Source organism: Crocuta crocuta, unplaced genomic scaffold, assembly GCF_008692635.1.
Source record: "Crocuta crocuta isolate KB4526 unplaced genomic scaffold, BGI_CrCroc_1.0 scaffold118, whole genome shotgun sequence".
NCBI lineage: Eukaryota > Metazoa > Chordata > Mammalia > Carnivora > Hyaenidae > Crocuta > Crocuta crocuta.
This window is the reverse complement of record NW_027551558.1, coordinates 9,083,877-9,100,808: the sequence shown is the minus strand read 5'-3', so window position 1 is coordinate 9,100,808 and position 16,932 is coordinate 9,083,877. Positions and strand designations below refer to the sequence as shown.

Here is a 16,932-nt window from a genome sequence, read left to right as displayed (position 1 = left end):
ATACCAGGTGCCTCACCTATGTTATTACCGCCAACTCTGAAAATAATCTTGAGTGTTCAGTGCTGGCCACTCGGGTGAGGACTCTGTCAGTCTGATGGCCAAGCTCCATCTGCGTCCTGACACTGTTCCATGCCGCTGCAGGGGTCTTCCCAAGGGAGTGGCTGTCAGACATCCTGTCTCCACTCCAGCCACCCCATCCTATGCTCTGTCGCCCATTATGCATCCCCATGTTCCCACGATATGTCAAAATTCCCAGCAAGGCATCAGTCTGCAGCTCTAATCAAAGAATGCTCTTAGTGTTCTCCAAAACTTTTTTGATGGTATATATCTATCAATAAAGTTTTTAAAATTTATACCTCCGACAAATGTACATTTATAAGCTCTAGAAATTACCGTGGTGCTAATATGCCATGTACATGATATATTAAAAAGGGAACTTCAAAAACATGAGCTACGGGGGACCTGGCTGGCTCAGTCAGTAGGGCATGAGACTCTTGATCTTGGGGTTGTGGGTTAGAGTCCCATGTTGGGTGTAGAGATTACTTAAAAATAAAATGTTAGAAAAAAACGTTGAGCTACTTAAAAATTTTTTAAAAATAATTTAAAAAAAAATTTTTTTTTTGAGAGAGACAGAGCATGAGCACAGGAGAAGTGGAGGTGGGTGGGGAAACAGAATCTGAAGCGGGCTTCAGGCTCCAAGCTGTTAGCACAGAGCCTGACATGGGGCTCGAACACACAAACTGTGAGATCACGACCTGAGCTTAAGTTGGACACTTAACCGACTGAGCTACCCAGGCATCCCAAGTTTGAGCTACTTTTGACACACAAATAATAATAATAATAATAATAATAAAAGAGCTACTATGATTTAAGTTTCCACTTTAAAAAACTGGAGGAAAAGAGAGAAGATCAAAACCCAAACAAGCAGAATTTGAAAGGAAATAAGGGTAAGCAGAAGTCAATGAAACAGAAAGCAGAGAAACTATAAGGAAAACCAGTGAAACCAAAAGCTGGTTCTTTGAGATCAACAAAGGTGATAAACCTGTAACCCAACTGACTGGGAAGAAGAAAGAAACAAATTACCAATATCAGAATAAGAAAGAGGCCATCATCACTGATCCAACAGACATTAAAAGGATAATAAGGAAATATTATGAACAAATCTATGCCAATACATTTGACAACTTAGGTGAAATGGACACAAAATAACGGAGCTCACTCAAGAAGAAACAAATAATGTAAATAGCCACATATGTATTTTAACAAGTGGATTTGTAATTTAAAAATCTTCCCATAAAGAAAACTCAAGGCCCAGATGGTTCCACTGGCTAATTTTACCAAACATTTGGGGAAGAAATAATACCAGTTCCACACAAAGTCTATGTTCTATGAAGAACATATGTTCTATAGAACGTGTTCTATAGAAGAATTAACACGTTCTATGAAGCCAGTATTACTCTGACACCAAAACCAGGAAGAGAAACCTACAGACTAATATCTTCAGTGAACATAAATGTTAAAAATTCTCAACAAAACTTTACCAGATTGAATCCAACAAAACATACAAAATTAATACATCATAACCAAATAGGATTATTCCAGAATGTAAGGATGCAAAAATAAACATTCAAAAATCAGTGTAATTCACGATATTAAGGGACTGAAGAAGAGGGGCACCTGGGTGGCTCAGTTGGTTAAGTGGCCAACTTCAGCTCAGGTCATGATCTCCTGGTTCATGAGTTCAGGCCTCAAGCCTGGAGCCTGCTTCAGATTCTGTGTCTCCCTCTCTCTCTGCCCCTCCCCTGCTTGCACTCTGTCTCTCTCAGTCAAAAATAAATAAACATTTTAAAAAAAGAAAGAAACTGAAGAAGATCTAAATAAATGGAAAGACACCCCACGTGCATGGATTGGAGGGCTTAAGTGTGTCAATATGCCCCATACTGATCTATAGATTCAGTGCAATCCCAATAAAGACTCAGGCAGAATTTTTTTTTTTTTTGGGTAGAAAATGACAAGCTCATTCTAAAATTTATATAAAAATGCAAAGGACCTAGAAGAGCCAGAAAAGTTTGAGAAAGAATGAGGCTGAAGGATTTAAACTATCTGATTTCAACACTTAAAAAAACTACAGTAATGAAGACAGTGGGGATAAAATTAGACTTATAAATCAATGAAACAGACTAGAATTCAGAAATAGACCCACACATATATGATCGATTGATTTCTGAATAAAGGTACTACATTAATTCAATTCAGTCAGAATAATCTTTTCAACAAATGTGTTGAAAATGTGTTGGTACTGAGATACCACCTCACACCAGTCAGAGTGGCTAAAATGAGCAAATCAGAGCACTCTAGATGCTGGCGAGGATGTGGAGAAATGGGCACCCTCCTACACTGTTGGTGGGAATGTAAACTGGTACAGCCCCTCTGGAAAACAGTGTGGAGGTTCCTCAGGAAACTAACAACAGAACTCCCCTATGACCCAGCAATAGCACTGCTAGGAATTTACCCAAGGGATATAGAAATGCTGAGACATAGGAGCACATGTACCCCAATGTTCATAGCAGCACTCTCAACAATAGCCAAAACATGGAAAGAGCCTAAGTGTCCATCAACGGACGAATGGATCAAGAAGATGTGGTTTATCTATACCATGGAATACTACATGGCAATGAGAAAGAATGAAATCTGGCCATGTGTAGCAACATGGATGGACCTAGAGGGTGTTATGCTGAGTGAAATAAGTCAGGCAGAGAAGGACAAATATCATATGTTTGCACATATAGGAGGATTAGGAGGAACTTAACTGAGGAACAAGGGGGAGAAGAAGGGGGGAAATGGTGGGGGAAAGGGAGAGAGGCAAACCATGGGAGACTCTTGAATGCTGACAAAAACTGAGGACTGATGGATGTAGGGGGGAGGGGGGATGGGCATGGAGGAGGGCACTCGTGGGGATGAGCACTGAGTGTTATGTGGAAACTAATTTGACAATAAAGTATTTGTAAAAAAAAAAAAAAATGTGTTGGTAATATTGTATAGTCATATGTAAAGAAATTAGCCTTAACCTTATACCAGTGAAATGGACCACTGACCTAAAAGTGTAAGACTAATTATAAAGTATTGAACTTATTTTAATTATAAAAAGTGTAAATGATAAAACTTAATTATGAAATTTGTAGAAGAAAACAAGAAAAGATCTCAGTGACCCAGGTTTCACAAATATTTCTAAAATATAACACTAAAAGCACCAATTATAACATATCAATAAATCATACTTCATTAAAATATAAAAACATTTGTTCTTCAGGACTATTCCTATGGTGCCTCTGTAGGATGGCCCCCATGAATCTTCCATTCATCCTACCCCATTAAAGCACCTTAAATTTCTTTCCATTGAGTTTCACTTCCAGAACATTAGCCCATGCTCACATAATGAGTGTATTTTTCATGACTTTGTGGCTCAGCAGGCTATTGCACCTTCTTGATTCTCAAAATTACCNTGTGGGGATGAGGACTGGGTGTTATGTGGAAACTAATTTGACAATAAACTATTTGTAAAAATAAATAAATAAATATTACGTGTGGAAAAAAAACCATTTGTTCTTCAAAACATATGATCATACAAATGAAAAGGAAAGCCACAGACTAGGGGAGAATATTTGCAAAAAAACGTACTGACAAAGAACTGTAATTAGAATATATCCACGGGTACCTGGGTAGCTTAGTCAGTTGGGCATCCAACTCTTGATTTCTGCTCATGTCATGATCTAGCAGGTTCATGGGTTGGAGCCTGGCACTGGACTAGCTCTGCACTGTCAGTGTGGAGCCTGCTTGGGGTCTTCTCTCTCCCTCTGTCTCTCTGCCCCTCCCCTCCACTTCTTCTCTCTCAAAATAAACTTAAAAAAAAAAAACAAAAACATAACGCTTACAATTCAACAGAAAGACAACCCAATAAGAAAGTGGACCAAAAAACTAAATACACATTTAACTAAAGAAGATACACGGATGGCAAATAAGCTGATGCAAAGATCGTCAGTCCTTAGGGAAAAGGAAAATTAAAACCACAATGAACTACCGCTATATACCTATTATAAAGACTGATTAGAGGCCCCTGGGTGGCTCAGTTGGTTGAGAACCTGACTTCAGCTCAGGTCATGATCTCACAGTTCATGGGTTTAAGCTATGTGTCAGACTCCTTGCTATCAGCACAGAGCCCGCTTTGGATCCTCTGTCCCCCTCTCTCTCTGCTCCTCCCCTACTCATTCTCTCTCTCTCAAATATAAATAAACATTGAAAAAAAAGAAAAAAGACTGACTACACCTAAAGTGGTAGGGAATATGTGGAGCAACTGGAACTTTCCTACACTCCTGGTGGGGAGATGGTAGGGTCACTTTAGAAAACTGTTTGGCAATCTTTTTTCTCATGAAGCCATGAGATCCTGACCTGAACCAAAACCAAAAGTCAGACACTTAACCAATGAGTCACCCAGGCTCCCCAGTTTGGCAATGTCTTAAAAACTTAAACATATAGGGATGTCTGGCTGGCTCAGCTGGAAGAGCGTAAGACTCGTGTTCTTGAGGTTGTTAAGTTCAAGCCCCAAATAAGGGTACAGAGATTACTAAAGAAAAAATAAACAAAAAAAAATCTACTTTAAACATACATTTATCATATGACCCAGCCTATCCACTCATAGATATTTACCCCAAGGGGAAAGAAAGCAGATGTCCATAGAAAGGCCTGCATAAGAATGTTTATAACTGATTTTAATAGCCCCCAAACTGAAAGAAAAAAGAAAATGTCCATCAGTAGGGATAAGATATCCGTACAATGAAATACTACTCAGCTATTAAAAGGAATAAATTATGGATACACATAACACTGATGGATTTCAAAATAATTATCCTCTGTGAAAGAAGCCAGACAAAAAAGAGTACCTATTGCATGATTCCATTTATATAAAATTCTAGCGAATGCAAACTGATCTGTAGTGACAGAAAGTAGATCAGTGATTTCCTAGAGGCCAAAGGGAAAGGAGAGATAAATTTATTACATAAATGTACAAGGAAACTTTGAGGGCATTGGACATCATTATCTTGATAATGATGACAGTTTTATGGGTATATACATATGTCAAGTGAATAAAATGCATGCTTTAAATGTATACAAGTTAATGTGTGTCAATTACATACCTCAATAAAACTTAAAAAAGAAAGACGGATTAAAATGTAAATATAGGTGTGAATTCTTTTATACCTGGTAGCTCATCCCACCTCAAGGGTCCCCCATGCTGGAGACCCCTGGTTTAGAAAATCCTGTCTGACTTGCATTCTGTAGACTGTGGCCTCTCCTGACATCCAGGGAAGAGAACTCTCTACTGGAGATAACTTCAGATGAATATCAAAGTGCCAGGAGAAATACGATGTAAGTAAATCTATAAATACAAAATATGTATTATGTGGACTGTGCATTAATTTTGCTTAAAAAGTAATCACAAGAAACTCTTAATAATGACTACTTGAGGAGAGAAGTGGCCACGGAGAATGCGTGGGCAGGGAAGCTTTCACTTTTCCTTTTGCACCTTTCTCTAGTATTTGAATTTTATTTTTCCCCTTCTTTAAAAGATTTATTTTTAAGCAATTTCTACACCCAACATGGGGCTCAAACTCACACCCCTGAGATTAAGAGTCGCATGCTCCACTTACTGAGCCAGCAGGGCACTCCTGGTATTTGAATTTTCTGCACTTGATATATAGAATACTTTAAGATACTAACAACAGGGCTTACCTAACTAGCAAAGTTATTTGTCTTGGTTTTGTTTTGTTTTATTCTTTTTGCAAGAAGCAATCTTATAAATATTATCTGAGAGGGAGCAAGGAAGGAAAGTAGAGAAGAAGAATGGAGACAGAATACAAGTAAACAATGACTCACAAAACAGGGGCCTGTCCAAGGGAATACTAAAGCCCCAGTGACTATAATATTGGAGCCCTGGGGACAGAGGGAAAAAGCATGGTGACCACGTGAGGAAGAAAAAAGTGTCCAAAGACATTGTTGATGAAAATGAAACTAATTTTTTTCTGAGAACTAAGTCTCTCGCCCACTTAAAAAATATCCAAAGAATGTACTGGCCAGGATAATTTTATTTTGTTATATTCTCCTCCTCCTACACGAATATTCTAGTAGCTGGTAGGGAATGGAAGGGGTAGGTAAGAATGAACAGCACTGTTGGAAGCTGAAAGGACAGAACCTATGCGTGTTTTACTCCTCTCTAGAGTGTTTCGATCTCATTGATAGGGCTCTTTTCCTCCAGGCACTGCTGCCTACTCAGTGCGCCTGGCAGGGTTACTGACCAGTCCCACGCTGGCACAGCCAAAGCACGTTTGCTAAAGAAACATGAGGTCATTTCTTTCAAGCAATTAATTGCACAAGACCACGTTTGCTTTCAAAACCAAATTCTGCCATTAAAAAAACAATTAGAGCTAATAAACGAGTTCAGCAAGGTTGCAGGATACAAAGTCTGTATACAAAAATCGGTTGTCTATCTACACACCAGCAAGAAACAATATGAAAAGAAAATGAAGAAAAAAATTCCATTTATAATAGCATCAAAAAATTTAGTAATAAACTTTTTTAGGAATAAATTTAACAAAAGAAGTGTTAAGACTTACACACTGACAAAAGAAATTAAAGAAGATCTAAATAAATGGAAAGATATTCCGTATTGGTGACTTGGAACACTCAATATTATTAAAATGGCAGTAATACTCAAAGTTATCTACAGATTCAACACAATCACTATCAAAACCTCAGCTGCCATTTTTACAGAGGTTCACAAACGATCCTAAAATTAATATGGAAATATAAGAGATCCAGAATAGCCAAAATAATTTTGAAAAGAGCAAAGCCAGAAGACTCACACTTCCCAATTTCAACACTGCAAGCTGCAGCAATCAAGAATCTGGGGTACTGGCATAAAGATATAGAATTCATGGAATAAAACTGAGAATCCAGAAATAAACTCTTACATCTCTGGTCAATTGATTTTCAGCAAGGGTGCCAACTGAACGGAGAAAGAATAGTCTTTTTAGGAAAAAAAATTTTAATGCTTATTTTTGAGAGACAGAGTGTGAGTGGGGGAGGGGCAGAGAAAAAGGGAGATACAGAATCCAAAGCAGGCTCCAGGCTCTGAGCTGCCAGCACAGAGCCCAATGCAGGGCTTGAACCCAAGAGCCGTGAGATCATGACCTGAGCTGAAGTTGGACACTCAACCAACTGAGCTACCCGGGCACCCTGAGAAAGAACAGTCCTTTCAACAAATAGTGTTTTTCAACAATTGGATATCCACATACAGAAGAATGAAGCTGAACCCCTATCTCATACCATATTAAAAAAACAACTCAGAATAAATCAAAGAGCTAAATGCAAGAGCCAAAAGTATAAATCTTTCGGAAGGAAACATTAGGGAAAAATATTCATGACCTTGGACTAGGAAATGGTGTCTTATTTGACACTGAAAGCATAAGAAACAGTAGGGAAAAGTTAGATAAATTAGACTTTATCAAAATTTAAAACTTGTGCATCAAAGCCCACTATCAAGAAAGTGAAAAGATAAACCACAGAACGGGAAAAAATATCTGGAAATGACGTATCTGGTGAGGGTCTAGTATCTAGAGTATATAAAGAACTCCTGCAACTCAACAAAAAAGACTAACAACCCAATCAAAACATGGGCTAAGCTTGAACAGATGTTTCCCCAAAGAAGATATACAAATGGCCAATAAGTATATGAACAGATGCTGAACATCCTTAGTCATCAGAGAAATGCAAATCTAGACCACAGGATACCACTTAGCACCCACTAGTTTTGGCTATTAAAAGATGGACAGTAACAAATGTTAGAAAGGGTGTGAAGAAACTGGAACCCTCCTACATTGCTGGTGGGAATGTAAAATGATGCAGCCACTTGAGAAAATAGTTTGGCAATCCTTCAAAAAGTTAAATATACAGTTACCATATGACCTAGCAATTCCACCCAAGAGAAAGGAAAACACATGTCCCCATAAGCACTTGCATGCAAACGTTTATTGCAGTAGTATTCACATAGTCAAAAAGTGGAAACAACCCAAGAGTCTGTCAACAGATGAATGGATAAAACATGGTACATCCATACAATGGAATATTATCCAGTCATAAAAAAGAATGAAGTACTAATACATGCTACAGCTTCCATGAACCTTGCAAGCATTATGCTAAATGAGAGGCCAGATACAAAAGGTCACATATTGTATCATTATATTTATATGAAATGTCCAGAATACTCAAGTTCATGGAGACAGAATGTAGATTAGGGGCTGGGCGGAGTGAGGGGGTGGGACCACTGATGGGTATGAGGTTTTTTTCTGGGGTGATGAAAATGTTCTGGAATTAGATAGTGATGATGGTTGAGCAACTCTATGAATCATATTGAATCATAACACTTTAGATGAGTGAATTACATGGTATGTGAATTACATCTAAACAACACAAGTTCTGTCCCTGTCTTAATAAATATTAACAATGTTTCACTATGCCTGCAATGGCCCCCATCGTCCTCTGCCCCTCCCCCTGTGCTCACACTCTCAATCTCTCTAAATAAATAAATAAGTAAATAAGTAAATAAATAAGTAAATAAATAAATAAATAAATAAATAGAGAAATGTGTGAATACCAGACTTACCAGTCTCTCAGACAGGGCAGGAACTCTCTAGTCCCCACAGACAAGTGAGTTTGCCATCCCTACCCCTCTGGCCCCAAACATCCAGTCAGGGCTCTGAGCTACAGGCAACAGAAAAAAAGCTCTGGGTGTTTGAATGGAAAGCAGTTTGTTATGTGTCAGAAACCAAATGACCCTAAAGTTAATGAAGCTTAAGCTCTGAAGTCCTCACTTGCAAGGCCCCCTGTGAACATCCTGTTGGATGGTCTGTAGGAAAGCCAGGCTACAACCAATGGTCATTTCTACATGAGCATTTCTGGAACATTTCTAGATCTAAAGAGATCTAGAAGAAAGAGACCTGAACTGCTCAAAGTCCAGTATTTGGTATAACTTCTGTACTCAGTCTAAATAAATGTTCACAGGGCGCCTGGGTGGCTCAGTCAGTTAAGCGTCCGACTTTGGCTCAGGTCATGATGTCACGGTTCGTGGGTTTGAGCCCCACGTCGGGCTCTGTGCTGACAGCTCAGAGCCTGGAGCCTGCTTCAGATTCTGTGTCTCCCTCTCTCTGCCCCTCCCCTCCCCCGCTCATGCTGTCTCTGACTCTCAAAAATAAATAAAAAACATTACAAAAATTTTTAAGTAAATGTTCACTTTCATACTTATTTTTCCATGTTGATGAATTAGATGATCCAGATGTTATAATTACAGACAAGGATTTTAAAGCAACTGTTAACAGCTATGCTCAGTGTGGTAAATGATAATATGCTCATATTGAATGAACATATAAAAACTCCCAGTAGAGAAATACAAACTACAAAATAATAATAATAATAATAATACTGAACTAAATGGAAATTCTAAAACTAAAAATTGAAATACTTGAAAGGAGGCTGGAAAAGTGAGTCTCCAGGATTCTACCCTGGAGGGGTAGGATCAGGAGACTAAAAATTCTTCAAACATAGCCAGGCTGTTCAAAGGGCATCAGATAGTCAGAAAACACGGCAAATGTCCTCTAAAGCCTGTGACCCAGTTCTGTCTAATAAAACAAAATGGAAAGTATCTTGATAAAAAGAGAAAAATATGAGAAAGGATGACCTCTTCTCCTCTACTCTTCTTTCTGCCTTGAACTGCTGTGTCATGAGAACATGATGATGCTTGGTGCTATAGCAGCCATTTTGCAACCTTGAGGAGAAGTAGTGAGAAGGGAGACACAGAAGCTAAAGCCGGAGCCCTAATACTGAAGATCTGCTAAACTACCATGGAAACCCCCACATCTGGATTTCTTGTCATGTGAGATAATAAACTTCTCTGAACTGGATATCTGTCACTTAAAGTAAAACTAACTAAAACTTAGTTTTCTCTTGAAAATGGAGAGATCTGGGGGCACTGGTGTGGCTTAGTCAGTTAAGTGTCCGACTCTTGATTTTGGCTCAGGTCATGATCTCGTGGTTCATGAGAACAGGCAATATCAGGTTGTCGAGTAGGGCTCTGAGCTGACAGCATGGATCCTGCTTGGATGGTAAAAGCCACGTAACATAAAAATTTCCCCTTGGCCATTTTGAAGTGTACAGTTCAGTGGTGTTAAGCACACTCACACTGTTACACAATAGTGTAACCATCACCATGGTCCATTTCCAACATTTCCATCCTTCCAAACTGAAACTCTGTCCCCGTTAAACACTAACTTTCCATTGCCCCTTCCCCTGGGTCCTGGCAGCCACCATTCCACATTCCGTCTCTATGAACTCGAAGTCTGTAGGTACTCCACATATGTGGAACCACACAGTACTTGTCCTTTTGTGTCTGGCTTAGTCACTTAGCGTAATGTCCTCATGGTTCATCCATGTTGTAGCCTGTGTCAGAATTTCCCTCCTTTTTAATGCAGAATAGTATTCTGGCGCATGTATATACCACATTTTTATCCACTCATCCAGTCAGAGACATCTGGGTTACTTCCACCTTTTGGTTATTTGTGAATAATGCTACTATGAACCCGGGTGTACAAATACCTGTTTAAGACCCTGCTTTCGATTCTTTTGTGGACCTGGCCTTTGACCTTCCCCAAACCAGTCAAGTTCCCAACCTTGGCATGGAATTCTCTACGCCAGTCTGTATCCCAATGGGAAAGAAAGAGAAGCCCAGGCTGGGCTCTCAAGTAATACCATGAGAAAGACTCTGGAGCCAGAGCTGAACTGGCTGGGAACTCCAGAGCAAGTTCCTAGCCCCTCCTGATGGAGGCTGAATCAGGGACAATGGGACAAGAAGCAAAGAAGAATGGGACGTCCCCTCTGCCTCTGCGGGAGGAGACACATACCAGTGCATGGAGGAGAGGAGCGGGACAAGGAAGGCCTCTGTTCCCCAAAAGGGCAGGCATGCTGCAGAGGAGGCCCCAGAGGTCCAGGAAAGGGCAGCCCAGGCTGTAGGAGCAGAGGTTATGAAAAGAGTGCAGATGCCCAGACTGGTGCTATTCAGAAGACCTCAGTTACAAGGGTCCCAGCGTGGGGATGGAGAATGAGGGAGGAGGGGAGAGGGTGCAGGAGTTTGGAATGCTCCCATTTGATAGATGGGCCCTAGCTCAGTCACCTCCTGAAGTACAAGAGGCACAAAAGCAGAAATGCAAAGGGCCAATGGGGCAGGGGCTTAATGCTGCATGGTGGGTCTATAACTTTGGCCTTCAGGGTTAGGCGCTTTCGAATTTTAGTGAAAGGGTGGGCAGATTACAGCTGTGGGCAAAAGCAGGCTCCAGACACCTGTGAATCCCTCTCCCTGTCTGCCATAAGCAACTCTCAACTGGCTACATGATAGCTTTTGGTGCCCAAGTGTCTAGGTTCAGGTACCAAATGATGACAGCCTGGGAACAGTACAGCCACTAAATGGAAAATTGATTGCCCTGTGAAACTCTGAACATCTTCAAGTATAAAGATGACCTAAATCACCATTTCAATGTCAGGACCAAGGTACAGTCTCAGGGCTCTCATTTTTGCCTGGATCACACTTAGGGGCCCTGCTGATACCCAAGGAGCCAAGGGGGACTGCTGGTGGGGACACTGCTTCAAGGGCCTCCCCCTTGGTGACTCTAACCCTAGGATCTTCCCTGATTTGATGCAGATGTTCATGAAACCCTCCCAAGCAAACTGGGGCTCGCAGGAAGAACTCAAAGGCAAGCTGTCTCTTTAAATCCAGAAAACTCACGTTCCAGACTGTTTTGGGATCCCAGGAGTCTGTGAGGTGAGCCTGGACTTGGCCACAGTGACATAAGTCTGAAGCCAGATCAAGGTGCCAAGGAGCCTGTTGGCTCAGCTTTTTACTAATGCTGGAGCCAGAGCCAAAGATGGCTTGATGTCTCCGTGTCCCAGTGATGCAATGTCCCCATCAGCACCTCTCCTGCATGCCCAGCTCTAGGGCTGTAGAAAGCTGTGTATTATATAGGCTCTTGAGCTTGGGTACTCAGGGCAAAAGTCTCCACTCTGCTCCCTAGTACTGACCAGACCGATGGAAGAGCCCATCCACACTGAGATCCCACAGGAGACCAAAGGCTCCTGAAGAAGTTTCTGGAGGCCATGTCAGCAACTAGAAGAAGGAAAAAAACAGGTTAGCTGGGTCACTCCTATGATATAATAATAGCAGTAAACCTTTATTGCTCCATACCAAATAAATCCCACTTAACCCTCACAGGTCCATGTGGTATTGCCATTACTGACATTTTACAGATGGGAAAAATCAGGCTCAGAGGGGTCAAGCAACTTCCCCAGGGTCACACAGCTAGTAAGTAGCAAAGCCAGGATTCAATCCCAGGCCTATCTGACTTGATCTCCTACTGTGTCCACCTCCCTGTGTGAGAGTATTGGTCCTTCTGGCCCTTACTCCCTGTGGTCATGGCCACGCCCCCTCCAGGGCAGGGGCCAGTATAGAAAAGAGAGAGCTTGTCATTGTACACTCTGCTGGACAACAACAAGCCGGCTGCTCTCCATGATCCTCATGTCACTTGCAGATCACTACCTTAACTTGCAGTCATCTTAGACCACTGGCTCTGGGAGGGACTTGGTGCAGAATATAGATCCTCAAACAACCTAGTGGGGAGTGCAGGTCACCCACGTGACTCAAACTCACTGGGATCCTTACTTGAATGCTCTTTGAGTCTGAGGATCATGATCTGGGGATCTGGGATGTGGAGAGAACAGGACATGGAGAAAAGCAGTGGGACAGCACCTTCCACACTAGGGCCATCCGGCCTGGGGACACACAGTTGAGGCCAAGGCTTAGAGTCAGGGCAGTGCCCTGGTGGCCCTGTTTCTGCCTACGGTCAGCCCTGCTGCATATTATACCTTCCTTCCCAGAGTGCTGAGGAGAGCCTGCTGTGGTGGACATTTTGGGCACATCCTCTTGTTAGGCCTGAAGCTCTCATCCCCAGGGGATGGGGGACAGGGTTGTTCCTTGCTGAGAGTCCAGAGCTGAGTTCCTCTCTGGGCATTGAACTCGCAGGGTGGGAGTGCCTCAAGGTCACACCTCCTCTCCAAGTGCAGCCTTAGTCTGATAACTAACTGGCCAATGCCAGTCCAAAGGCCTGGCCCCCTTGCCTTAACTAGGAACACTGTAAAGGATCACCCCACATCCACAGCCTCCCAAAGAACTGGCTGTGGGCTCTGGAATTTGCTCTGCCCAGCTGCTCTCCCTCCCTCAGAAGGGTGGCTCTTGGGAGCACTCCCTAGGGAAGCTCAGGGGAACCTCATCTTAGCGTCGTCTTCCCAGTGATCTGACCTACGCTACCAGAACTCTGCCTCCCTCTTCCTCTCACAGCTTCTTGTAACTCTGTCATAGTTATCATTTCTCAACAAGAATATACATTCAGTGAGAGCATATGCCACCTGCTTTTGTCCACCTTCCCCAGCAAGTCTCAACTGGCAGGTAAGCTAAGTAATGACCAGTGACCAGCTTAGTAATTCACGAACACTAAGGCCAAAGCCCATCCATCCAGCTCCATCGCACACTCCACTGGGAGGAGGGAGGATGGCAGGGGTGGGACCTAGTCTCCACGGAACTCAGTACATCCTTCCCCTCAAAAAAACAGTTGAATGAGCAAGGTTGGAGAAATCTGGCTAGCTCACCCATTCCCTCGCTCTCAGAACAACCCCAGGTATACACATGGGCCCCCAGCAGCCCTGTGACCCTACTCATCTAGCTGCTTTGGACTGGACTTGGGGGGTGGGAGACAGTTGTCACTTAACCCTTGTTGGGCCAGTAAGACTCTCCTTCCTGGGAATTTACTTCGTCATGGAGCCTGGGAAATATTGAGAAACTAAGGCCTGTCCTAGGATACCAAGTCTTCCCCATTCAGGTTCCAGCTTTTCCTGAGTCCTGAGTCCCCACCTTTGGATCCCGTGAACCACCCCTGCACCTTTAGGAGAATCCCACTAGCAGCTCCAGGGAGCCCCCATGGATCTCTGCCTTCTCGCAACCATACTCCCCACTAACAATGTGAAGTTCTGAAGTATGCTGAGCACCAACCACAGCTACATTCTGAGGATTTACCTGGGACACCATTTCCAAGATCCTTCTATCTCTAGAGCTTACTATGTAGCAGGTACTCGACTCATGCCTGGGCGTGAACGAATATCTGAATGCTACTTGTTGTTAGAAGAAAATACGTTCCAAGTGGAAAGAAAAACAAACCCTCCAAAGTGAAATATCAGAGTCCTTCATGCTAAGGCCCGTAGTGTGGCCACATGAGTAGTCACATGGTCACTGTGCTTGGCAGACGTCAGCTGCCCTGCTCCTCCTTGCTCCTCCTTCCCCCTCCAGAGACAAAGATGTTGGGCAGAGTCTCACCCAGAAGGCTCCCAAGGCCAAGTGCACCCCTTTCACTTATTGAGCTTAAAGCCACTGGGGGAGGGGGAGCTTTTCTTTCTCCTTCCTGAAGACGGAGAACAAGAACCTCTGAGCTAACATCATCCCTTCCAGATGACGTCCAGGCCTTGGGCAGAGCTGTGGTGGGACCATAAGGACAAGGCAAGTCACAGGAATTCCTCATTTAATCTTCACATGGGACAATCGGTCCCTGTTTCCAGAGTAAGAAATTGAGGCATAGAGCTGACATTAAATAACTCGTTCAAGGTCACAGAGTAGTAGTGGCAGAGCTGGAACTCACAGCTAGTGTCTGGCCTCAGGCTGGGTCCTCTGGTCTATGGGCCCCTGCTGCGGTGACCAGGTGGGAGAAGAGACAGGGCAGGGCTCGCCCACTTCTCCAGGCTGACTGACATGGGGCTGAAGGCACCCCATGCTGTGTCGGGGTGACACAAGGACCCTCTGTGGGCGACTTCTCAGATGGGTTCTTTGTGCTTCCCAATGCCTGATTGTGCATTCTGTCATATACTGTGCAAGGAGCAAAGAGAAACTGTACTGACAAGGGGCAGAGAATAATGACCACACTGTTCCCGGTTACTGGCCAGCCAGTCCCCATTGGGCCTGGGGGAGGGGCAAGGGCAACAGCCACACACTAGGGCCCCAGGAGCTGAGGGTGTCTTTTTCCTCTGGGGCAGGCAGGGGAGGTGGAAAGGATCCCAGAGGAAGAGGAGAGAGCAGGAGGGCCTTTTCTGGAAGACAGCCAGTCTGCCCAGGCCGAGGAGATCCTAGAACAATCCACCCAGCATGGTGGCTCTAATTTACAGCTGGGGTCCAGGCCCCAACTGGCAGGAACGAGACCAGCTGGAAGTTGTGACCTGCCCGTCCCCAGGCAGGGATGGTGCTGAGTGAATGCTCATGCCTTGCATTCAGATGACAGCAGCTGGTTCCAGGGCTAGCCCTGCTGGGTTCTGTCTTTCTCAGGGCAAAGGTTTCAAGCCCGGGGCAGAATGCAGGGTCCCCCCAAGGCAAAATGTTCTGGCAGCAAGGAGAAAGGAAGAAAGGGGGAAGACAGAGCAACTGCTCCAGACTCCTCCAGAAACCCTACAACAACACAGAGAGAGCCAAATGTTCAAACACCGGGGCGCACCCAGCTGTAAATTCACGATGGCCCTCACACCTCCACAGGCACTGCAGGGCTACCTGTGAGGCAGGCACTGGGACCTGTGACTTGGGAGCACAGAGGAGCTTGGACACAATGGAAGCACCCGCAGAGTAGCAAGCAGTCACAGAGAGGGCTTCTGGTGGCTCAGGCAGCACCCAGTGGGGCCAACGCTCAGGGGCGGGGGAGTGGAGTGAGACCACAGGCTGGTCCCTGAACTCTGTGATGACTGACCACAGCCCTCCCACCTCCTCCCCGCAGGGAAGTGCCCATCCTCCCCTCGGAAACCCTGCCTAGGCTGCTCAGCCAGCATGCTCCCGCCACCTAGTGGCAGGTCTGTGCTCCTCACCTGGAAGAGCCACTGGAGCAGGGGCACAGGGCAGTCCGGGGTGTGCAGGTAGAGGTTGCTCAGGAGGCCGCTGCGCAGGAAGGAGAGCTGCTGGGCCAGCGGGCAGCTGCGGAGGCAGAGGAATGAGGTTAGGGGAGGGCTCCACACAGCCGGCCTCGTGGCCCCCCCTCCACACGCCCTTCTCACTAAAGCTGCGGGGGATTTCCACATTTCCGTATTTCAGCTTCACCAGGTGCCAGAAGCACATCAGTAACTGCTGTGGACAAAAACACTTAGAGCCCTTGATGCTAGGAACTGTCAGAAGGAAAAACAATCCACGCCATCACCAGAATCGTTTGCTCTCCATGAACACCTCTCAGTGTTTTAAACACTTGATTGGATGGTGCTTTTTGTCCTTTCCATTTAATGGAGGGGAAAACTGAGGTATTTACCAAGGTTACAAAGAGGCTCTGTGTGGAGATGAGGAGAGAACCCAGGGGTCACTTCTTAGCCAAGGGCCCAGGCTGCAGTGGGCAGACAGAATTACCCTCGGGGCCCACGTGGGGCCAGCATCTGGGATCTGGTTACACAGAGCATTTCTGCCCCGTCTTGTGTTTTTCCGAAACAAAGGACACCTGAGAAGATGGGAAAATAACAGAAAGGGGCCCAAGACGGAGACATTCTGGGAAGGAAATAACAAACAAGGGTGTCACAGAGGATTCTTCAGGAACCATGTGAGTGAGGAGCAGAGTCAGGGGGTGGGGGGTGGCACTCAGACATGCCTCATGCTGGTGCCCATACCCTGGGTCTCCTCTCACGACAGGCCCCTGATGGGCTACAGGGAGCTGTCAGAAATCAATCCACCAGCATGGAGAGGAGCCTAGCTTGGAATACTCTGTGGCCCTGGTAGAC

The 16,932-nt window shown here is 44.3% G+C and overlaps 1 protein-coding gene across 4 annotated transcripts in view; it reads right to left on the bottom strand.

Moving 5' to 3' along the window:
- FAM178B (family with sequence similarity 178 member B) overlaps window positions 1–16,932 on the bottom strand; it is a 113,539-nt gene that overhangs the window by 56,872 nt on the left and 39,735 nt on the right. For all 4 annotated transcript variants that reach the window (XM_077749237.1, XM_077749239.1, XM_077749238.1 and 1 more), the window contains exons 7-8: window positions 16,042–16,147; window positions 12,178–12,262 (exon numbers count right to left, since the gene is read on the bottom strand). In XM_077749237.1, the coding sequence (XP_077605363.1) occupies window positions 12,178–12,262; window positions 16,042–16,147 (191 nt within the window). The remainder of the gene's footprint in view (window positions 1–12,177; window positions 12,263–16,041; window positions 16,148–16,932) is intronic.